Source organism: Coregonus lavaretus (genome assembly GCF_964263955.1).
Source record: "Coregonus lavaretus genome assembly, chromosome: 23".
Lineage (NCBI taxonomy): Eukaryota > Metazoa > Chordata > Actinopteri > Salmoniformes > Salmonidae > Coregonus > Coregonus lavaretus.
The window spans coordinates 8,430,087-8,455,445 of record NC_140010.1 but is presented as its reverse complement, the minus strand read 5'-3'; the positions used below and the strand labels follow the sequence as shown (position 1 = coordinate 8,455,445).

At 42.0% G+C, this 25,359-nt stretch overlaps 1 protein-coding gene across 2 annotated transcripts; it reads left to right on the top strand.

The window, feature by feature from the left end:
- Window positions 1-2,192: 2,192 nt before the first annotated feature.
- Window positions 2,193-18,885, top strand: LOC311098978 (nuclear receptor ROR-beta-like). Of its 2 annotated transcripts, XM_084139549.1 has the most exons (9): window positions 2,193-2,559; window positions 12,976-13,061; window positions 13,472-13,613; window positions 15,404-15,922; window positions 16,223-16,350; window positions 16,437-16,569; window positions 17,247-17,354; window positions 17,495-17,718; window positions 18,278-18,885. In XM_084139549.1, exons 1-9 carry the CDS (start codon window positions 2,553-2,555, stop codon window positions 18,440-18,442), a joined length of 1,512 nt encoding a protein of 503 aa, XP_083995675.1. In that variant the 5' UTR covers window positions 2,193-2,552; the 3' UTR covers window positions 18,443-18,885. The 2 variants fall into 2 exon arrangements, with proteins under 2 accessions (XP_083995675.1, XP_083995676.1); XM_084139550.1 differs by lacking the exon at window positions 12,976-13,061.
- The last annotated feature ends 6,474 nt before the right edge of the window (window positions 18,886-25,359 follow it).

The window sequence follows — 25,359 nt, the reverse complement described above, 5'->3', positions numbered from 1 at the left end:
AGAAGAGTAGAATAGAAGAGTGGAATAGAACAGTAGAATAGAAGAGTGGAATAGAAGAGTAGAAAGGAAGAGTGGAATAGAAGAGTGGAATAGAAGAGTAGAATAGAAGAGTGGAATAGAAGAGTGGAATAGAAGAGTAGAATAGAAGAGTGGAATAGAATAGTGGAATAGAAGCGTGGAATAGAAGAGTGGAATAGAAGAGTAGAATAGAAGAGTGGAATCGAAGAGTGAAATAGAAGAGTAGAATAGAAGAGTGAAATAGAAGAGTAGAATAGAAGAGTGAAATAGAAGAGTGGAATAGAAGAGTGGAATAGAAGAGTAGAATAGAAGAGTAGAAAGGAAGAGTGGAATAGAAGAGTGGAATAGAAGAGTGGCATAGAAGAGTGGAATAGAAGAGTAGAATAGAAGAGTGGAATAGAATAGTGGAATAGAAGAGTAGAATAGAAGAGTGGAATAGAAGAGTGGAATAGAAGAGTGGAATAGAAGAGTATAATAGAAGAGTAGAATAGAAGAGTGGAATAGAAGAGTGAAATAGAAGAGTAGAATAGAAGAGTGAAGTAGAAGAGTGGAATAGAAGAGTGGAATAGAAGAGTAGAATAGAAGAGTAGAAAGGAAGAGTGGAATAGAAGAGTGGAATAAAAGAGTGGAATAGAAGAGTGGAATAGAATAGTGGAATAGAAGAGTAGAATAGAAGAGTGGAATAGAATAGTGGAATAGAAGAGTAGAATAGAAGAGTGGAATAGAAGAGCGGAATAGAAGAGTGGAATAGAAGAGTAGAATAGAAGAGTAGAAAGGAAGAGTGGAATAGAAGAGTGGAATAAAAGAGCGGAATAGAAGAGTGGAATAGAATAGTGGAATAGAAGAGTAGAATAGAAGAGTGGAATAGAATAGTGGAATAGAAGAGTGGAATAGAAGAGTGGAATAGAAGAGTGGAATAGAAGAGTGGAATAGAAGAGTGAAATAGAAGAGTAGAATAGAAGAGTGGAATAGAAGAGTAGAAAGGAAGAGTGGAATAGAAGAGTGAAATAGAAGAGTGGAATAGAAGAGTGGAATAGAATAGTGGAATAGAAGAGTAGAATAGAAGAGTGGAATAGAATAGTGGAATAGAAGAGTAGAATAGAAGAGTGGGATAGAAGAGCGGAATAGAAGAGTGGAATAGAAGGGTAGAATAGAAGAGTGGAATAGAAGAGTGGAATAGAAGAGTAGAATAGAAGAGTAGAATAGAAGAGTGAAATAGAAGAGTAGAATAGAAGAGTGGAATAGAAGAGTAGAAAGGAAGAGTGGAATAGAAGAGTGAAATAGAAGAGTGGAATAGAAGAGTGGAATAGAATAGTGGAATAGAAGAGTAGAATAGAAGAGTGGAATAGAATAGTGGAATTGAAGAGTAGAATAGAAGAGTGGGATAGAAGAGCGGAATAGAAGAGTGGAATAGAAGGGTAGAATAGAAGAGTGGAATAGAAGAGTAGAAAGGAAGAGTGGAATAGAATATGGTCAGCAACATCAAACAATCGTTTTTTTAAACACAGAAGGTATACATAGAGGATAAAATAAAGGGATGAAGCTGGAGGAATGAAATAGAGGGGAGGTAGAAAATAACTAACTGTAGGTGTAGGGAAAACAGAGAGAGAGGAGGAGAGAGGGAGAGAGAGAGTCACATATAGAGAGAGGAGAAAAGAGAGTGAGAAAGACAGGTATAGATAGGGCTGAGGGTTGTGTGGCTGCAGGCTCCACACACTCCAGCGTTGCTCCACTAACCTACTTTGATTTATCTGCCTTCTCCCTGTTTCATATCTAAGCTGCCAGAACCTTGCATCACATAGCACAACCCCCACTCAGCTCTCACACTGTGAATGGCACGAAATCAAAAGGAATCATCGCAACACAATGTTTGTATTATCATAACGCTGTCCATTTTACCTTAACACAAAATGTGATACACGTGCAGAACAAACCGGTTAGACTACATACTGTGTTGTCCATGCCTTGCTAAAATAAGTGCTGATTTATGAAAAACTATTTGTAAACCCACATGACTAAATGAGAGTTAAAGTGTTAATTGTTGTTGTTGTTGACAGTGGATCATAGATAAATAGGTATGTTCTCTCCATTCTGAAAAGTTCCCATCTCCAATCCTCCTTAAAACTCAATCCCGTGTGCGCGCAGCCACGAGAACTACAAGGGGACCTCGGGAGTGAGATCGTCCACGCGTCGAGAAGTACGTTAGAAGGGTAGATTTAGAACCTTGCAAGAACCTTGTGGGAGTATTCTGTTAAGAAGTTACCGAAATAGTGCATCGAGACAAACAGGATAACATGCAACTTGAACAGTCGAATTTCTTTGCATTTCATTAACTGTCGCAAAACTCCAACGATAAGGAAATCCTCGCGGATCATTGCCTTGTTTTTCGAAAAAATATTTTCTAGTTCAGTAGGCATACATTTTATTTTGCGTGCCAGCAAATGCTGGCATTTCAACAGTTTTACAGATATTTGTGTTCAGTTACAACCCACATGAAGTCAATTTCATTGATCCAGAAACGATAAACATTCAACATGAGAGGTAAATAAATTATTATCATTCATATTCAAGTGACCATACTTCGTAGACTTTGCAATGTCACATATATCCTATGTTCATTTTGGCGAGAAACAATGTATCGAAAGCTATTGAAATGTAAATTATTTAGCTAAAAGCGAAACTGCTTTCCCTTTCAAGTGCGTAGGCTATCGCCTTAATCTCTTATACTGCGTTGGCCTGCCTGGATTATCTGGCTGCCAGGTGCGCCACTGCCTCTGAATATTATAGGAATGCCCTGGCTGTAGGCTGGAGAGTTTTCTGTAACTAGTGAAAATGCTTATAATATATATATTATTCATAATAAAATAATGTTTAGGTTAAATGTTTGAACAATGTTTTAATGTTGTATTTAATTCAGGACTGAGACCATAGGGTTGTAAAGTCTGATTAGTTAGGCTGTAATACACAATTGATTGGTATACAGCCTGAAACATTTTTTTGCAAAATCGTGTAAATGTTCTTTACAAATCAGAATGTTGAATAAAATTACATTTGAACTTAGTCTCGTGCTTAATCCGGGCAAAACTAAATATGTTGTTTTCAAATTCTGTAAAATTGTCTCAAATGGATTACAATTTAACTCATCGGATGGTTATATACTCGAACAGTCCCTGCATACAAATACCTTGGTATTTGGATTGACAATGATTTAACGTTTAAAAAACATATGAAAGAGCTTGTTAAGAAACTAAGATTTAAATTGGGCTTTTTTTCTTTTACAGAAACAAATCTTGCCTCTCTCTAGTCAGCAGGAAGTAGATTGTGCAGTAAACCTTTCTACCTGTTCTTGATTATGGTGATACTATTTATCAAATTGCAGCTGCCACTACTCTTAATCCCCTCGATGCCATTTATCATAGCGCCCTTCGTTTTATCACAGGAGATAGTTGTATTACTCATCACTGCATTCTTTACCAAAAGGTTGGCTGGACCTCCTTGAATTTAAGTAGATCACATCATTATCCTGTTTTCGTTTACAAGCCTCCAATTTACCTAGCTTCACTGTTAAGTTATCAAACCCGTTCACTGGGTTGGTTAACTCTGGAGACACCATTGGTGTCTACAGAGTTAGGTAAATCAACCTTTCTTGCACCCTATGTTTGGAATAATCTCAAAGACATTTCGATTGGATGCTTTGGTGTCCCTAGGGCAATTCAGACACCTGACAGAGGATTTTTATAATGAAGTATGTGTTTGTTTTAATTGACTGTGTTTTGTATCCTAATGTGTATTTCATGTGTATATTGAGTATATTTATGTTTATCTATACTTTCCTATTGATGTGTTCCTTTTTATATTGTGCGGGGCTCATTTGCTAAATAAACTTTAGTCTCTGAAATAAAGGTCAATAAAAACTCTACCGGTTGTCTGTGTGGTTTGTCCTTCAGCTGCTCAAAATGTTAGACAAAATATCCACAGGAAAGTATTGTTAACCTGACTTTTAGTTCTCCATCCTCCCCTGATTCAGGATATACCATTTTCATGATCATGTCATGCTTGGTTCAATAGCTATTAACGAGAGAGAAAACCGAATACCCAATTTAAAAAAATACTTTACCTTGGTGCCTAACCAACCATATACCTACCGGCTCTCTAAAAAGTCAGGTTAACAAAACTTTCCTGTGGATATTTTGTCTAACATTTTGAGCAGCTAAAGGACAAACCACACAGACAACCGGTAAAGTTCAATGTCATTTTATTCGTCACATGCTTCGTAAACAAAAGGTGTAGACTAACAGTGAAATGCTTACATAGGGGCCCTTCCCAACAATACAAAGAGAAAGAAAATTGAGAAATAATAGAAAAGTGAAACACGTAATATATACACAATGAGTAACGATAACTTGGCTATATACAAGGGGTACCATTTTATATAACTAGGAATAAAGTGACAGATAGTAAACGGTAGCAGCAGCGTATGTGATGAGTCAAAAACATTGTTGCAAAAAGGGTCAATGCAGATAGTCCGGGTAGCTATTTGGTTAGCTATTTAACTAACTATTTAGCAGTCTTATGGCTTGGGGCAGAATCTGTTCAGGGTCCTGTTGGTTCAAGACTTGGTGCATCGGTACCACTTGCCATGCGGTAGCAGAGAGAACAGTCTATGACTTGGGTGGCTGGAGTCTTTGACAATTTTAGAGCCTTCCTCTGACACTGCCTGGTATAGAGGTCCTGGATGGCAGGGAGCTCAGCCCCAGTGATGTACTGGGCCGTACGAACTACCCTCTGTAGCGCCTTGTGGGCGGATGCCAAGCAGTTGCCATACCAGGCGGTGATGCAGCCAGTCAGGATGCTCTCGATGGTGCAGCTGTAGAACGTTTTGAGGATCATGCCAAATCTTTTCAGCTTCCTGAGGGGGAAGAGGCGTTGTCGTGCCCTCTTCACAACTGTGTAAGACAAGAAGACAGGAAAACAGAAAACTTGAGCGTGCATAACTATTCACCCCCCCCCCCCCCCCCCCCCCAAAGTCAATACATTGTAGAGCCACCTTTTGCAGTAATTACAGCTGCAAGTCTCTTGGGGTATGTCTCTATAAGCTTGGCACATCTAGCCACTGGGATCTTTGCCCATTCTTCACGGCAAAACTGCTCCAGCTCCTTCAAGTTGGATGGGTTCCGCTGGTGTACAGCAATCTTAAAGTCATACCACAGATTCTCAATTGGATTGACGTCTGGGCTTTGACTAGTACATTCCAAGTCATTTAAATGTTTCCCCTTAAACCACTCAAGTGTTGCTTTAGCAGTATGGTTAGGGTCATTGTCCTGCTGTAAGGTGAACATCCGTCCCAGTCTCAAAACTCTGGAAGACTGAAACAGGTTTCCCTCAAGAATTTCCCTGTATTAAGCGCCATCCATCATTCCTTCAATTCTGACCAGTTTCCCAGTCTCTGCCGATGAAAAACATCCCCACAGCATGATGCTGCCACCACCATGCTTCACTGTGGGGATGGTATTCTCGGGGTGATGAGAGGTGTTGGGTTTGCGCCAGACATAGTGTTTTCCTTGATGGCCAAAAAGCTCAATTTTAGTCTCATATGTTTGGGGAGTCTCCCACATGCCTTTTGGCGAACACCAAATGTGTTTGCTTATTTATTTCTTTAAGCAATGGCTTTTTTCTGGCCACTCTTCTGTAAAGCCCAGTTCTGTGGAGTGTACGGCTTAAAGTGATCCTATGGACAGATGCTCCAATCTCCACTGTGGAGCTTTGCAGCTCCTTCAGGGTTATCTTTGGTCTCTTTGTTGCCTCTCTGATTAATGCCCTCCTTGCCTGGTCCGTGAGTTTTAGTGGGCGGCCCTCTCTTGGCAGGTTTGTTGAGGTGCCATATTCTTTCAATTTTTTAATAATGGATTTAATGGTGCTCCGTGGGATGTTAAAAGTTTCGGATATTTTTTATAACCCAACCCTGATCTGTACTTCTCCACAACTTTGTCTCTGACCTGTTTGGAGAGCTCCTTGGTCTTCCTGGTGCCGCTTGCTTGGTGGTGCCCCTTGCTTAGTGGTGTTGCAGACTCTGGGGCCTTTCAGAACAGGTGTATATATACTGAGATCATGTGACAGATCATGTGACACTTAGATTGCACACAGGTGGACTTTATTTAACAAATTATTGGGGGATGAATACATTTGCAAGGCACTGTATGTTGTTCAAACAGTTGGAGACAGACAGGAGGGTGTATTCATAACAGTTCTACCTTTTTAGCAAGCAAATATATCAAAGTTGGCTATACTTCAAATATAAATATTAGCTGGCTACACACTAGCACGTGGGCTTGTGCTTGAGAGATTGTTTATGAAATCGGTGTTCATTTTCTATAATGCCTGCTACATTATTAGTGAATGTGCATTATGCATGGTTCTGGTTACATTTGTAACAAAACTTGCATTTTCATAGACTGACTTGAAAGCCAGATTAGTGATTATTGCAAAAAAGCAGGTTGAACTATTTTTATTAAATTATTAGTGGGTCTCATGGTTGTGGAAGGCTTATATTTAGCCTAGGTATAATTCTACATGCAGTGTATTGACCTTTAATTGTGCAACAAAGCTTATTTAGAGAACCTTTTAAAAAATCTAAATATATACTGTATATATCGTAACTTGACCATAAGTTTGAAAATAAATCGAGATATTAGACCATATTGCCCAGCCCTACTCTGACCTCCTCCCTATAGGCTGTCTCATCGTCGTCGGTGATCAGGCCTACCACCGTCGTATCATTGGCAAACCTAATGATAGTGTTGGAGTGGGAGGGAGAGAGAGAGAGAGAGAGAGAGAGAGAGAGAGAGAGAGAGAGAGAGAGAGAGAGAGAGAGAGGGGGGGGGGGGGGGAGGGAGGGAGGGAGAGTGACTCAGCCTCAGACAAAATAGGAAATATGCAAGCAATATGACTACCTACTGGGAGTTGGCTTTCACAAGTTCAGTTCTTTCCCATCAGTGCAGGTTGAGGAAATGGAGAGGAGAAGAGGAAGGAAGCCACTTTAGACAATTGGGACACACCCTAATGTTGCATGATTAAGGTGATAAAATGTTCATTTGCAATAGAGTTCCAATTCCCTCGGGATCAAAGCTTTTCACAGGCATTACATAACATTTACTGTAACATGCCCTGTCCAGAACTGTAATAGATTAAGTAAAAGCACAAAAGTGGTTCAAGTTTGTTACTGGAGTTTAAAAGGTTTATTGGCATTGAAAAGAGCGCACTCAGCCTGACTCAGTTGCCTGTGTGTATTGTACTCAAAAGTTAAATGTGTGTTAAGAGTCAATGAGTACGTAATCTTCTCAGAGTAGAACTTTGGTCGACACAGATTGTATTATCTCCCTCACTCTATGTCTCTGTGTGTGCATGTGCGTGTTACTATGAAAAACTAAGTGATATGTGGCTGGCTGGGTCGGGCAGGAGGATCGGTCAGCGGTGAAAGGGGATTTGTCTGGCAGCCAAGGTTGAGTGATGATGTCACCAGTCTGTCGGCCCCTGACGACCCCCAACTCTCACCTCCATGGAGTTTGGGAAGTTTTCAAAGTAAACATAAAACCAGTCATCCTATATCTTGTAGAGGTTACCACAGCATTTCTCAGTGCTTTATAATGCAAAATGGATTATTCATTATTTTGCAGAACTGTTACAAATGGAGGTCTGTGTTATTCTGACCTTCTGCTTTGCCTTAAACTGGGGACAAGAATATAATTAGTTGAAGCAGAAGCTCAATTTCAGAGAGAGTAGTCTGATTAGATAGCAGACATTGTACTGCTGTACAGCTGAAAGTTCATAGTCCTACTGGCACCAAGCCAGCTACAGTACAGTACCTAGTGGCTTTATGGATGTTTCCTTCAGTTGTCTTTTATTTCATCCATTACATAGTGTTTAAGAAGATTTCACTCTTTCACTCACACTTATCCAGCTGAAGAATATCAGTGGTAACTACAGTAATAAGTATCATATTTATTTGAGCACGTTTCAAACAACGGTATAGAATTAAGATTTTTATTTTCTCATTATTATTTATTTATTTGCTGGATGTTAAGTAGACAGCTGTGCTTTGAGCTGTGCATTATGGAGGCTCAAAGTCTAGTTGAGTTCCACCTTAAAACCCGGAGTAGAGAGCCCTATTCAGTGTGAAAGCGCCTGACTACCCCCTCCCCTCCCTACCCTCCCCTCGGTGAGAAAGTGTGTCAGTAGGACAGAATTGCATGACAGGCTACCGCGCCTGACCGATATCCCACACAACCAACCCCAGACAGGCCCTGCCCGCCTTCCAGCCAATGGGAGCTGCAGCGGCAGAGAGGAGGCGGGGCGGTAGCTAGTGTGACCTCCCTGAATGAGTATGTTTATGAAATGCTCGCAGACGAGAGTTATATAACCGAGCAGAGTGTTCATGAAATGCTCGCAGACGAGAGTTATATAACCGAGCGGGGGATTGGAGAGAAAAGAGAGGAAGAGGGCTGAGGGAGGAAGAAGGCAGGAGAGACTTTTCCATTGCATACCTGCAGCGAGGCCTGGGCAATATGGCCTGAAACGATATAAAGCTAGATTATGTTGAGTGTTTTCTCTAAATAAGCTTTGTTGTACAATTAAAGGTCAAATACACTGCATTTCAAACAGTCAGCAATAATCTAATGAATTCAGGACTTGTGAAATTATACATAGGCTAAATTATAAGCCTTCCACAACCATAAGACCCACTAATATATATATTTTTTAATCAAAATAGTTTAAACTGCTTTTCTTTTCAATAATCACTGATCTGGCTTTCAAGTCAGTCTATGAAAATGCCCTTTTTGTTACAAATTTAAATAGAACCATGCATAATGCACATTCACTAATAATGACTAACTTCTTCTAACAGTCATTATAGAAAATTAACACAGGTCTCATAAATAAACTCTCAAACACAAGCCCACGTGCTAGTGAGTAGCCAGCTAATCTTTAAATTTAGCCAACTTGGTTTTATTTGCTAGCTAACAAGGCAGAACAGTTTAATTGTTATGAACACACCCTTCTGTCCGTCTCCAACTGTTTGAGTAGCATGCTATCCTGTCCACTTTGTTCAGATGTTGAAATCAAGTGGCCTACCTTATTTCTCAGAATGAGAACAAGTTGCCAATTCCGTATATAATTGTGTTGTATGCTCATTGCTCGTTTATAAAACACAGACTAGACAGCTAGTAGTATTTGGCTAAAATGCTGCTAGCGGTACTTGTGACCGAAATGCCACGCGCGACAAACTGAGCATTAATTTTCCAGAATCTGTCTCCTCTGAATGTCTGCTCTGCGCGCAATTTCAGTAGTTGAGACATAAAAGGGTATCATTAGAAAGGGTAACTTCTCCTCTATTACAGTAAAATAATGTCTCAATGTGTTTCGGTGTCCATATCACCAATTCTGTTGGGCCAATTCTGTTGGGCCAAACCTCATATGCAAATAGCAAGTTGAAACAGTGATCTCTCATCTTTGTTGTTGTGAGTGGCAGGTGGTGGGCTTGGTGCGTGTGTAAACAGAGAGGAAGATGCAAACAGAGAGGTTTCAATCTTGCCAAAATCTGTCCAAAAATAAGGCCAATGCCTTTCTATGGGCTTCATTTGGACCTAAGTTTGTCGCCTGCCTTCCCGCCTTTGGGACAGAAACTCCCACTGTTAGCGCAGAGACATGAGCTTCTCATCATTATATACAGATCTCTGGTGTAAATGGGAAGGTGCACACAGCACAGAGGAGCAAAGGAGACGAGACCAAAAATACAAAAAACCTTGCGATGCAGGCATTTGGAATATCGTGCAAAAACATACATTCAAATGTATCAAATTAATTATATATACCGCCCAGCCCTACCTGCAGCTGCCCCAGTTGCTCTGTGTATTTTAGTCATTACATAGAGGAGAGAACAGCAGACTTTTCTAATTTTTTTCATAGAGAGAGTGGGAAAACAAAACAAATTTAAAGTGACATTTTCATGTAATGCCGCAACAACAATGCATTAAATCTCTGCGAGATTAGCCATATGTCTGTGTGAGTTTCCATATGTCCATATGAGTTTCCATATGTCAGCCTCTCAGAGGGCTAAAGATCCCACACTCCAAATGTCTGCCTCTCAGAGGACTACAGATCCCATGCTCCATAAGTCTGCCTCTCAGAGGACTACAGATCCCATGCAGGACTACAGATCCCATGCTTCATAAATTACACAGATTTGTTATCTCTGTCTTTGGCACAAACATTAAATAGACTGGCAGATTGAGCAACGATAGCGTATCACATGAATGAGTTAGTTGTTTCTATCTCTGTGTAGTACTATGGCTGCTGTGAAGTAAAACAAATGTAAAAATGTAAGTAAAATAGCCGACCGGCTCCATCTGTTTAAACAAACAAAACAAAATCTTCACATACTACTGCTCTCCATTTTAGCCCCTTATATGGGCCCCTTGTATGTAAGAGGGAGAGAGAGTGTGTGAGGGGACTGGGTTTCTGACACATGACTCTGTCTATTTCTGTCTTTCACCTCACTGGGTTCACAGACAGACCGACAGCGTGAGAGACACACGGCCAAGTTTATTTTCAAAGTCACTTCAATCAAATCATTTCCTTTCTCTTTTTATTGCGTACTATGTTTACTTGTATTCTTCTCTTTGCTGGAGCAATCTGTATTAGTATGAAAGGTGGCACATACGGTTGAAGTCGGAAGTTTACATACACCTTAGCCAAATACATTTAAAAACTTTTTTTCACAATTCCTGACATTTAATCCTAGTAAAAATTCCCTGTTTTAGGTCAGTTAGGATCACCACTTTATCTTAAGAATGTGAAATGTCAGAATAATAGTAGAGAGAATGATTTATATCAGCTTTTATTTATTTCATCACATTCTCAGTGGGTCAGAAGTTTACATACACTCAATTAGTATTTGGTAGCATTGCCTTTAAATTGTTTAACTTGGGTCAAACGTTTCGGGTAGCCTTCCACAAGCTTCCCACAATAAGTTGGGTGAATTTTGGCCCATTCCTCCTGACAGAGCTGCTGTAACCGAGTCAGGTTTGTAGGCCTCCTTGCTCGCACACGCTTTTTCAGTTCTGCCCACACATTTTCTATTGGATTGAGGTCAGGGCTTTGTGATGGCCACTCCAATACCTTGACTTTGTTGTCCTTAAGCCATTTTGCCACAACTTTAGAAGTATGCTTGGGGTCATTGTCCATTTGGAAGACCCATTTGCGACCAAGCTTTAACTTCCTGACTGATGTCTTGAGATGTTGCTTCAATATATCCACAAAATGTTCCTTCCTCATGATGCCATCTATTTTGTGAAGTGCACCAGTCCCTCCTGCAGCAAAGCACCCCCACAGCATGATGCTGCCACCCCCGTGTTTCACGGTTGGGATGGTGATCTTCGGCTTGCAAGCTACCCCCTTTTTCCTCCAAACATTACAATGGTCATTATGGCCAAACAGTTCTATTTTTGTTTCATCAGACCAGAGGACATTTCTCCAAAAAGTACGATCTTTGTCCCCATGTGCAGTTGCAAACCGTAGTCTGGCTTTTTTATGGTGGTTTTGGAGCAGTGGCTTCTTCCTTGCTGAGCAGCCTTTCAGGTTATGTCGATATAGGACTCGTTTTACTGTGGATATAGATACTTTTGTACCGGTTTCCTCCAGCATCTTCACAAGGTCCTTTGCTGTTGTTCTGGGATTGATTTGCACTTTTCGCAACAAAGTACGTTCATCTCTAGGAGACAGAACGCGTCTCCTTCCTGAGCGGTATGATGGCTGCTTGGTCCCATGGTGTTTATACTTGCGTACTATTGTTTGTACAGATGAATGTGGTACCTTCGGACGTTTGGACATTTCTCCCAAGGATGAACCAAACTTGTGGAGGTCTACACATTTTTTTCTGAGGTCTTGGCTGATGTCTTTTGATTTTCCCATGATGTCAAGCAAAGAGGCACTGAGTTTGAAGGTAGGCCTTGAAATACATCCACAGGTACACCTCCAATTGAAGCTTCTAAAGCCATGACATCATTTCCTGGAATTATCCAAGCTCTTAAAAGGCACAGTCAACTTAGTGTATGTAAACTTCTGACCCACTGGAATTGTGATACAGTGAATTATAAGTGAAATAATCTGTCTGTAAACAATTGTTGGAAGAATTACTTGTGTCATGCACAAAGTAAATGTCCTAACCGACTTTCCAAAACTATAGTTTGTTAATAAGAAATGTGTGGAGTGGTTGAAAAACTAGTTTTAATGACTCCAACCTAAGTGTATGTAAACTTCCAACTTCAACTGTAGATAAGGTATGATTAAAGTCCTTATTTATCCATTTGAATACCTTTCAGTCTGCTGCTGTGACACTCAGAGCATGCAAGGCGGAGCCAAACGGACAGCCTGCCTCTCACTTCACACGATGTTGATAATAGCCATATGCCAGGTCGAAACCTGTCAACCTGTTGCAAATGCCAATATTCAATCAATCAAACTGTATTTATAGAGCATATTTCTTACAGGGGATGCATTTCAAAGTGCTTAAAAAATAAAATTATAGAAGGTGAGAAAGATAACACGAAACATTTTCTAAATGAGACAAATTAAAATAGTCCTCCCTCCGTCGTATCAGAATGTTGTATGTGAATGTTGCAACACGTTGTGCAATGAAATCTGGTTATGATCTGAGCTCTTCTTGGCCGTGCCCCAAGAGAGATTGGCCTCAGCAGGGTGTTACTCAATAGTGAGAGGTGTTTGTGTGTGGCCATATTAGTCCCAACTCCTACCCTTATTTTGAGATCTACTAGCTGTAGACTTGGCAGGGCAGTAATATTTTGATGCATTCTCATTAGTTTTTTATACAGGTTTAATAACTCACTTGATGGGTTAATCTTCACAGCTTTTTTAATATGTCCCCTCTCCCTGTCTCTACAGCTCAAATAGAAGTAATACCCTGCAAGATCTGTGGGGACAAGTCCTCAGGTATCCACTATGGGGTCATTACCTGCGAAGGCTGCAAGGTGAGCTAGTAGTAGTAGTAGTAGGGTTTCTACTTTACCTTCTTCATGTGTTCTACAGCCTGTGCTAAACAAAGTATATCATGGGAGACTGCCTTCAACGATATAAAACAAAGACAAGCTGCAATAGAAAATATCCTTTGTTGTGATCAATGAAATAATACTTCCGTTCTATAACATCTAGATTTATAATAATATAATAATATGCCATTTAGCAGACGCTTTTATCCAAAGCGACTTACAGTCATGCGTGCATACATTTTTGTGTATGGGTGGTCCCGGGGATCGAACCCACTACCTTGGCGTTACAAGCGCCGTGCTCTACCAGTTGAGCTACAGAGGACCATTTATGATGCTGGAATTATATACATTATGTAATAATTTGACTCATCCCATTTTGTTTCTTTGTGTAGGGATTTTTCCGCCGCAGCCAGCAGAACAATGCCATGTACTCGTGTTCCCGCCAGAGGAACTGTCTTATTGACCGAACCAACCGCAACCGCTGCCAACACTGCAGACTGCAGAAGTGTCTGGCTTTAGGCATGAGCCGGGACGGTGAGTCACACACACACACACAGACGTGCGCGGAAAGTATACATTTGAGCCCAGAGAAAAACTCATGACAGTTATGCAACACTTGTTTCCACACAGATATACTATTTATACAGTGCATTCGGAAAGTATTCAGACCCCTTGACTTTTTCCACATTTTGTTCCGTTACAGCCGTATTCTAAAATGGATTAAAGAAAGTCTACACACATCCTCATCAATCTACACACAATACCCCATAATGAGAAAGCAAAAATAGTTTTTTAGACATTTTTGCTCATATATTACAAATAAATAACGGAAATACCTTATTTACATAAGTATTCAGACCCTTTGCTATGAGACTCGAAATTTAGCTCAGGTGCATCCTGTTTCCATTGATCATCCTTGAGATGTTTCTACAACTTGATTGGAGTCCACCTGTGGTAAATTCAATTGATTGGACATGATTTGGAAAGGCACACACCTGTCTACATAAGGTCCCACAGTTGACAGTGCATGTCAGAGCAAAAACCAAGCCATGAGGTCGAAGAAAATGTCTGGAGAGTTCCGGACAGGATTGTGTCGAGGCACATATCTGGGGAAGGGTACCAAAAAATGTCTTCAGCATTGAAGGTCCTCAAGAACACAGTGGCCTCCATTATTCTTAAATGGAAGAAGTTTGGAACCACCAAGACTCTTACTACAGCTGGCCACCCGGCCAAACTGAGCAATCGGGGGAGAAGGGCCTTGGTCAGGGAGGTGACCAAAAACCAGATGGTCACTCTGACAGAGCTCCAGAGTTCCTCTTTGGAGATGGGAGAACCTTCCAGAAGGACAACCATCTCTGCAGTACTCCACCAATCAGGCCTTTATGGTAGAGTGGCCAGACGGAAGCCACTCCTCAGTAAAAGGCACATGACAGCCCGCTTGGAGTTAGCCAAAAGGCACCTGAAGGACTCTCAGACCATGAGAAACAAGATTCTCTGGTCTGATGAAACCAAGATTGAACTCTTTGGCCTGAATGCCAAGCGTCACGTCTGGAGGAAACCTGGCACCATCCCTACCGTGAAGCATGATGGTGGCAGCATCATGCTGTGGGGATGTTTTTCAGCGGCAGGGACTGGGAGACTAGTCAGGATCGAGGGAAAGATGAACGGAGCAACGTACAGAGAGATCCTTGATGAAAACCTGCTCCAGACCGATCAGGACCTCAGACTGGGGCGAAGGTTCACCTTCCAACAGGACAACGACCCTAAGCACACAGCAAAGACAATGCAGGAGTGGCTTCGGGACAAGTCTCTGAATGTCCTTGAGTGGCCCAGCCAGAGCCCAGACTTGAACCCAATTGAACATCTCTGGAGAGACCTGAAAAAAGCTGTGCAGCGATGCTCCCCATCCAACCTGACAGAGGTTGAGAGGATCTGCAGAGAAGAATGGGAGAAACTCCCCAAATACAGGTGTGCCAAGCTTGTAGCGTCATAACCAAGAAGACTCGTGGCTGTAATCGCTGCCAAAGGTGCTTCAACAAAGTACTAAGTAAAGGGTCTGAATACTTATGTAAATGTGACATTTCCGTTTGCAAAAATTTATAAAAACCTGTCTTTGCTTTGTCATTATGGAGTATTGTGTGGAGATTGATGAGGGGGGAAAACTATTTAATCCATTTTAGAATAAGGCTGTAATGTAACAAAATGTGGAAAAAGTAAAGGGGTCTGAATACTTTCCGAATGCACTGTATAGATAGATAGATAGATTGATAGATAGATAGATAGACTTACATTCTGATTCTTCCCCTTCTTCTATCTCCCTCCAGCTGTGAAGTTTGGCCGTATGTCTAAGAAGCAGCGAGACAGCCTGTACTCTGAGGTTCAGAAGCACCAGAAGAACCAGGAGGTTCTGAACCAGGAGGTTCTGAGCCAGGGGTGCCTGAACCAGGGTTTGTCCCTGACCAGGGAAGACGTAGCTGGGGGAGACAGTGAGGGGGACAGGCACAGGGAGCTCAGTCACTCCTACAGCAGCGGCGGCTCCAGCTCCACCCTGAGTGACCTGGATGACATCCCCGACCTGTTTGACCTGCCCTTGACCCCGGAGGAGGCCCACGAGTACTGCAGCCTGGAGCTGCTGGGAGGCCACGGCGGAAGCACCGGGAACACCTCCAACTCTTCGTCATCGTCATCATCCTCTAACAATTCGTCCAATCAGAACTCGCCACAGCAGAATCTGCTGGATGTCACAGACGCCAATGGGATCAAACATGAGTACCAGATGTTGTCGCACACACAAGCCGCGCTGCTGGAGCCACTGGCCGATGACTGCACTCTTATGGATATAGGTACGAAATCTATTACTATTTCTATAACTAACATCACTAACAAAGTTTCCCAGTATCAAGTAAACATGTTATCTGTAGTGGTCTTGTATTCATATGGTCCTGTGTTGTTTTTGTTTCAGAGCGTATCACCCAGAGTGTGTTTCTGTTTCAGAGCCTGTCACCCAGAGTGTGTTTCTGTTTCAGAACCTGTCACCAAGAGTGTGTTTCTGTTTCAGAGCCTGTCACCCAGAGTGTGTTTCTGTTTCAGAGCGTGTTTCTGTTTCAGAGCGTATCACCCACAGTGTGTCGTTTCTGTTTCAGAGCGTATCACCCAGAGTGTGGTCAAGTCCCACTTGGAGACGAGTCAGTACAGTTCTGACGACCTGAAGAGGCTGACATACAGTGGGATTCAGTACTCACCTGAGGAGACCCGCAACTTCCAGTGCAAGGTGAATACACACACTCACACACTGCTACTCAGGTTAATGTATTGCATTATCGTTGTATTAAATTATGATTTCTCTATTTCTCCCAGTCTGAAGAGTTTATGTGGCAGCAGTGTGCCCACCACATCACCAATGCCATCCAGTACGTGGTGGAGTTTGCCAAACGCATCACCGGCTTCATGGACCTATGTCAGAACGACCAGATCATTCTGCTCAAAGCTGGTCAGTACCTTTATACATGCAGATTACACGTACTGCTCAAACCACTTCAGGACATGCACACACTGATCGTTATGTGAGACATGAATGCTCTCTCTTACACACACACGTATGCAAACAAACATTATTGAGCAAACCCTGTAAAATAGTATCATTGAACCACATGAAAATTCCTGTCATGAGTGAAGAAATGGCGTAAGTCCTTTATCTTGCTAACCTTAGCTCTTCTTGTCCTTCTTTTCTCCAACCTTCTTCCTTTTGTGCTCTTTTCGTTTGTATCGCTTTGTTTTTTTACAAACCACACATCACTGCTCCGACCATTTAACTAAACCACACATCACTGCTCCGACCATTTAACTAAACCATATCTGAAACCTACGTTTATACCATCCAACAACCGTTATATCTGCACACACACAAAAACGTGGATTTGACAATAACTCCATATTATACCATTTGTAAATGTTTGAAACCCTTTTTGACAAGTCCTTGATAATCCTTATTGTCCTGCTGATTTAAAAAAAATTCAAATGACTTACAATCTGGAATATTTACTTTCTGTTGGGTGTTTGTTTTTTGTGCATGTTGGAGCATCTTCTGTGCTCTTGGTATCACCCCATCCCCTCCCTCCTCTTCCTCCATCTCTCCATTTCTGTGGCTCTCTATGGTTGTCCTTGCAGGCTGTCTGGAGGTGCTGTTGATCAGGATGTGCAGGGCGTTTAACGCTAACACCAACACCATGTTCTTTGATGGCAAGTTTGCCTCTGCCCAGCTCTTCAAAGCCCTTGGTAAGCGTCTCAGATAGGCTAGCCTACTCCTTGTCTGATACAGTATTTAGAATGTATAGAGCTGATACTGTTAACTACTCCGAATACAATTCAGTGGAACATGATGTGTGTATATATAATATTGTAATTCTTCTCTGCAGGTTGCGATGACCTGGTCAGTGCCGTGTTTGACCTGGCTAAAGGTCTCTGCCGCCTGCAGCTGACCGATGAGGAGATGGCTCTGTTCAGCGCCGCTGTCCTTCTGTCCCCAGAGCGACCATGGCTGACTGACAGCCAGAAGGTCCGGAAGCTTCAGGAGAAGCTCTTCCTGGCTCTGCAACACAGTCTGCATATGAGCGGGGCCGCCGACGAGAAACTAGACCAGGTAGAAGGGATCCAGCTTTTGTCAAATTAACGTCAGATTTGACTTTTTGTAGCAGGTTAGGAGAACTTACGCAGCAGGTTAGGAGAACAAATGTAGCAGGTTAAGAGAATTGTGTTAAGGTTAGGAAAAGGGTTAGGGTTAGCCAAAATGGAAAAGACCCAGCACACTCCACAGTTCGATGACAAAAAAACACAGCCCACAGCCTCTAGCCATGGCCAAGTTGTCATTGACTGAGATCCACCATATGGGAGTCACTTGTGTAGCATATGTCTCCTCTCCAAGAACTTTATGATACGGTCCTCTACAGAATATCCCAAACAGCTGCATAAGCATATTTTATGGGGCCTTAAGGCCTTATGCTGTGTAGACATTCTTTAAATCAAACAAAGACAAACAGTTAACCAGTCTAGTGCTGTAGAGCAGATCTATCCCATGCAGCTTAGCTTAAGTCCATACACATTTCATGCGTTCTCTGGATTTCTCCCATTCCATCCCACCAAGTCCATAGATATTGAGTGTGTTTTCCTGACTGATCCCGGTGTGTCCTCTCCTCCTGTAGATGGTGTCCAAGCTGCTGCTGATGAAGTCCATCTGTAATCTCCACGTCGACAAGCTGGAGTTCTTCCGTCTGGTTCACCCCGAGACCGCATACAGCTTCCCACCACTCTATCGGGAAGTGTTTGGGAGTGAGATCTCTCTCCCCGACTCTACAAACAGCTCCTAGAGATACATATGGAGTGAATGTATTAGAGAGAGGCAAAGTGTGGAGGTATGGAAGCGAAAGGAGAGATTGAGCGAGGGATATAAATATTGACCTCAGAAATAACCAGCAGTTAACGAGACAATCCAGGACTTAAAATACTCAGTCTCCCAGCATCCCATGGCGTTATTCCTCCACTATCCCAGCAGGCCATGCACCTTACACTACAGACTTCACCTTCATGGTCCTTTTGTACCGTACTTTGGACAAACTAATGGGCAATATGCATATTCTAGTGTGAACATAGCTAATTTAGCATTAGAATATCGGTTTACGATGCTCCCCAACCCCATCATGAATGTACCTCACTGACAAGCACCAATGCACCTGCCAGAACCACATACCGAATGTACAGTGGGGAGAACAAGTATTTGATACACTGCCGATTTTGCAGGTTTTCCTACTTACAAAGCATGTAGAGGTCTGTAATTTTTATCATAGGTACACTTCAACTGTGAGAGATGGAATCTAAAACAAAAATCCAGAAAATCACATTGTATGATTTTTAAGTAATTAATTAGCATTTTATTGCATGACATAAGTATTTGATACATCAGAAAAGCAGAACTTAATATTTGGTACAGAAACCTTTGTTTGCAATTACAGAGATCATACATTTCCTGTAGGTCTTGACCAGGTTTGCACACACTGCAGCAGGGATTTTGGCCCACTCCATACAGACCTTCTCCAGATCCTTCAGGTTTCGGGGCTGTCGCTGGGCAATACGGACTTTCAGCTCCCTCCAAAGATTTTCTATTGGGTTCAGGTCTGGAGACTGGCTAGGCCACTCCAGGACCTTGAGATGCTTCTTACGGAGCCACTCCTTGGTTGCCCTGGCTGTGTGTTTCGGGTCGTTGTCATGCTGGAAGACCCAGCCACGACCCATCTTCAATGCTCTTACTGAGGGAAGGAGCTTGTTGGCCAAGATCTCGCGATACATGGCCCCATCCATCCTCCCCTCAATACGGTACAGTCGTCCTGTCCCCTTTGCAGAAAAGCATCCCCAAATAATGATGTTTCCACCTCCATGCTTCACGGTTGGGATGGTGTTCTTGGGGTTGTACTCATCCTTCTTCTTCCTCCAAACACGGCGAGTGGAGTTTAGACCAAAAAGCTCTATTTTTGTCTCATCAGACCACATGACCTTCTCCCATTCCTCCTCTGGATCATCCAGATGGTCATTGGCAAACTTCAGATGGGCCTGGACATGCGCTGGCTTGAGCAGGGGGACCTTGCGTGCGCTGCAGGATTTTAATCCATGACGGCGTAGTGTGTTACTAATGGTTTTCTTTGAGACTGTGGTCCCAGCTCTCTTCAGGTCATTGACCAGGTCCTGCCGTGTAGATCTGGGCTGATCCCTCACCTTCCTCATGATCATTGATGCCCCACGAGGTGAGATCTTGCATGGAGCCCCAGACCGAGGGTGATTGACCGTCATCTTGAACTTCTTCCATTTTCTAATAATTGCGCCAACAGTTGTTGCCTTCTCACCAAGCTGCTTGCCTATTGTCCTGTAGCCCATCCCAGCCTTGTGCAGGTCTACAATTTTATCCCTGATGTCCTTACACCGCTCTCTGGTCTTGGCCATTGTGGAGAGGTTGGAGTCTGTTTGATTGAGTGTGTGGACAGGTGTCTTTTATACAGGTAATGAGTTCAAACAGGTGCAGTTAATACAGGTAATGAGTGGAGAACAGGAGGGCTTCTTAAAGAAAAACTAACAGGTCTGTGAGAGCCGGAATTCTTACTGGTTGGTAGGTGATCAAATACTTACAGTGGGGGAAAAAAGTATTTAGTCAGCCACCAATTGTGCAAGTTCTTCCACTTAAAAAGATGAGAGAGGCCTGAAATGTTCATCATAGGTACACGTCAACTATGACAGACAAATAGAGAAAATAAATCCAGAAAATCATATTGTAGGATTTTTAATGAATTTATTTGCAAATTATGGTGGAAAATAAGTATTTGGTCAATAACAAAAGTTTCTCAATACTTTGTTATATACCCTTTGTTGGCAATGACACAGGTCAAACGTTTTCTGTAAGTCTTCACAAGGTTTTCACACACTGTTGCTGGTATTTTGGCCCATTCCTCCATGCAGATCTCCTCTAGAGCAGTGATGTTTTGGGGCTGTCGCTGGGCAACACGGACTTTCAACTCCCTCCAAAGATTTTCTATGGGGTTGAGATCTGGAGACTGGCTAGGCCACTCCAGGACCTTGAAATGCTTCTTACGAAGCCACTCCTTCGTTGCCCGGGCGGTGTGTTTGGGATCATTGTCATGCTGAAAGACCCAGCCACGTTTCATCTTCAATGCCTTTGCTGATGGAAGGAGGTTTTCACTCAAAATCTCACGATACATGGCCCCATTCATTCTTTCCTTTACACGGATCAGTCGTCCTGGTCCCTTTGCAGAAAAACAGCCCCAAAGCATGATGTTTCCACCCCCATGCTTCACAGTAGGTATGGTGTTCTTTGGATGCAACTCAGCATTCTTTGTCCTCCAAACACGACGAGTTGAGTTTTTACCAAAAAGTTCTATTTTGGTTTCATCTGACCATATGACATTCTCCCAATCCTCTTCTGGATCATCCAAATGCACTCTAGCAAACTTCAGACGGGCCTGGACATGTACTGGCTTAAGCAGGGGGACACGTCTGGCACTGCAGGATTTGAGTCCCTGGCGGCGTAGTGTGTTACTGATGGTAGGCTTTGTTACTTTGGTCCCAGCACTCTGCAGGTCATTCACTAGGTCCCCCCGTGTGGTTCTGGGATTTTTGCTCACCGTTCTTGTGATCATTTTGACCCCACGGGGTGAGATCTTGCGTGGAGCCCCAGATCGAGGGAGATTATCAGTGGTCTTGTATGTCTTCCATTTCCTAATAATTGCTCCCACAGTTGATTTCTTCAAACCAAGCTGCTTACCTATTGCAGATTCAGTCTTCCCAGCCTGGTGCAGGTCTACAATTTTGTTTCTGGTGTCCTTTGACAGCTCTTTGGTCTTGGCCATAGTGGAGTTTGGAGTGTGACTGTTTGAGGTTGTGGACAGGTGTCTTTTATACTGATAACACGTTCAAACAGGTGCCATTAATACAGGTAACGAGTGGAGGACAGAGGAGCCTCTTAAAGAAGAAGTTACAGGTCTGTGAGAGCCAGAAATCTTGCTTGTTTGTAGGTGACCAAATACTTATTTTCCACCATAATTTGCAAATAAATTCATTAAAAATCCTACAATGTGATTTTCTGGAAAAAAATGTCTCAGTTTGTCTGTCATAGTTGACGTGTACCTATGATGAAAATTACAGGCCTCTCTCATCTTTTTAAGTGGGAGAACTTGCACAATTGGTGGCTGACTAAATACTTTTTTCCCCCACTGTATGTCATGCAATAAAATGCTAATTAATTACTTAAAAATCATACAATGTGATTTTCTGGATTTTTGTTTTAGATTCCGTCTCTCACAGTTGAAGTGTACCTATGATAAAATTACAGACCTCTACATGCTTTGTAAGTAGGAAAACCTGCAAAATCGGCAGTGTATCAAATACTTGTTCTCCCCACTGTACATATTAACACTCTGGGACAGTTCAACTGGTCGAATTAGAATCATTGTAATTCTATGGTTCTACTTAACAGACCCAGGGTTCTTTCATTTATAGTCCCAAAGACACAGTTCTCAGCGGTACCCGTATGTAGGCTGCATGTACAGTACCAGTCAAAAGTTTGGACACACCTACTAATTCCAGGGTTTTTCTTTATTTTTACTATTTTCTACATTGTAGAATAATAGTGAAGACATCAAAACTATGAAATAACACATATAGAATCATGTAGTAACCAAAAAAGTGTATATATTTTATATTTGAGATTCTTCAAAGTAGCCACCCTTTGCCTTGATGACAGCTTTGCACACTCTTGGCATTGATGTCTTCACTATTATTCTACAATGTAGAAAATAGTAAAAATAAAGAAAAATCCTTGAATGAGTAGGTGTGTCCAAACTTTTGACTGGTACTGTATGTTGAACATGTATGTACTCACCAGCCCTAAGAGACCAAGATTATTATTCAGTTATTTCTCTATTACATATGAGGATATAAACAGGTATGATGCTACCTGGTGCTGGCCTTATCGGTCAATTATCCTTTATTGATCATCGCCAGCCGACAGGTTTATAGCAAACTCACAGAATGGTCACACACACACACTCACAGACGTAGGCACGTGTTCTGACAGCATTTGGTGCTGCCCTTTGTAGGCTTTAAAAATGCAATGAGAAACCTCAGTCCCTCATCGACTTCCCTTGAGGGAAATGCCAGTGATCTCAAGAAAAGCAGACTCTTGTACATGTCTTTTTTTGGGGACTGTTTTCCTCTCTCAACTGGACTCAGGTTTCCATGGCAACACCCCCCCCCCCCCCCCCCATAGCAACCCAATGGGGTTACGTACTGTATGTCATGTGACCATTGGGGAGGCTGAACACTCTTTGCATAGTGAACACTGCCAAGGTAGGCAGCCCAATCACACGCAGGCAAAGGAGGAGAACTGTACTGTACTGTACAGACTATCTCTAGTAGAATGGCCCAACATTGTCAATATTGATGGAAACGGACCCTTGCCTCAGGAGACCATGCTGGGTGAAAGAAACAACAGAAGACAGGACATAAGAGACAAGGACACTTTATGAACTCTGAATAACAAAGAGACTTGAGGAGAACAGCTCCTCTGTGAGAGTCCCTAACCAGCAACATCCAGCCAATAGGAATAGTCTCCCATTCCCTCATGCCTTGTCTTTTGGTTACAGTTAAATTGTCTGTATGTATCTTAAGCGCGCTTTGCTGGTTGGAACAACTGTATTATTTTTGTACATTGCTGTTCCTGTGTCCTCTACTCCTCACCAAATGTCAAAGATCTTTCCTATCCACTATCTCACTGGGCGAGCACATGTCTAAGGATGGACCGAGCTACCAGCTACCCCCGAGTTAGGCATCTATTTATATAAGGTTTATGAGTCAGACAGGGCATCTCTTAACCCTTTGAGGAGCACGGACAGACAGCATATCCTGATTCTTCTTCAGTTCTTATTGAACTCTGAAGTTCCGCAACAGAATACTGAGAATAAGGTTCTAAGAACTCACTCCACAAAGGGCTAAAAGTGACTCTTAGCCACTCAGGGAGCTAGCCATGTTCTGTCTCAGTCTCTCTACTAGCAGTGTCTTCTGCTAGCAGTGTGTTCCTCTCACCTTGTAGCTAAGACAAGACCCATAACCTTGATCAATGTGTACGTAATCTTTGTTTGTGAATTTTACTCACACAGTGTCAAAGGCCTTTCTCCTTTATTCTCAATATTATAACACAATCTGAATTTTCCAAGATAGGATAAAAAAAAAAAGACATCTTTTTAGAACATGTTATTCTTGGGATTTAATGTGGCTTTTGTTGTGATTTTTATTTCTGTTGCTCTGTGTTCTTTTTATTCCCCATAAAAAACAAAATGTACAATGTATATTGTCAGTCAAAGAGTAAACGTGTCACTCAGCTCAATGTATATTGTTGTATGTTGGGATACTTTACATGTGCTTTAAATAATATAATACAAGTATTTCTTCTGAATATGTGAAGTCTGTCTTAAAAATATCAATTCTCTCATCACACACTTGGTTTATTCACATGAAAAGAATAGACCACTTACAGCATACAGAATTGTGGTAATAGTATGGCAACAAGTTCACAATGGAAACATTATTTGCCTAGATACCAATTAATTTCATAATCATATACTTGTTTCTGGGTAATACACCACATATGTTGTACTATAGTATAGAGTAACCATAGCTACAATAACAATATCTGAAAGGAACAGATAGGTGTCAATATTATCGTGATGGCTCCCCCTAGCCTTCCAATAAGCTAAGTGGAGCTTCTGCCATATTTCTCTCACTGATCCAGTCCATCCAGATCTGTGAACACTGAAGTGGTAGGAGCTGGAGGAAGGGGCTAGGGACCAAATGGAACCGGGCCTAAAATCCAATCAAATGTATTCGTCACATACACAGTTTATAGCAGGTATAAAAGGTGCAGCGAAATGGTTATGTGCTAGCTCCCTCAGCAATGCAGTACATTAATCAATAATCAATAATAACAATAAAAAGAGTTGAGAGTCTTATGTATAACACATTAGCCTGGTCCCAGATCTGTTTGTGCTTTTGCGTACTCCATTGTCATTGTTTCGGCATGACAATTCCATAAGGAGTTGGCTAGAGAGCAGAAACAGACACATCACACTCCTAACTGCAGTGGGACCTGGATCATTCAGGATGGCACCACATTGTAAAATGTATTGCACTGAACAGACATGATTTTCTGCAAATAGAAAAGGTATGACATCAGCACCATACATTTTTGTATATCTTCTGCAGCATTGTAAATATTGTACCTCTGAATAAGGCTTAAATGTTGCAAAAAACATTCACACCTTGGGAAAGGAAAAGGAGCCGACTGGGATAAATCCATTGTCCTCAGCAGAGCTGTCACTGACTCCATCCTGTGGCCCACAGTTAGTCCCTTCCCCGAAGTCTCCTTTTCTTCTCCGGCTATGCTGTAGGGGGAGGGGATTGGGTAAAGGTGAAAGAAGATTCCCGGTGGCATCCACCTTTTATTCGAAACCACCTGTCCTCTCACAGATCTGCAGATAAAGAAGATGAGATTAGGAGAGGAATCAAATGCTTCTGAAATACAATAAGGGCCAGTTTCCTGGACACAGATAGTCCTGGACTAAAAATGCAATTTTAATAGAGGTTTTCCATTTAGCATACTTTTCAGTCCATGACAAGGTTTAGCCTAATCCGTGTCTGGGAAACTGTCCAGATGTCTTCAAAAATAAAT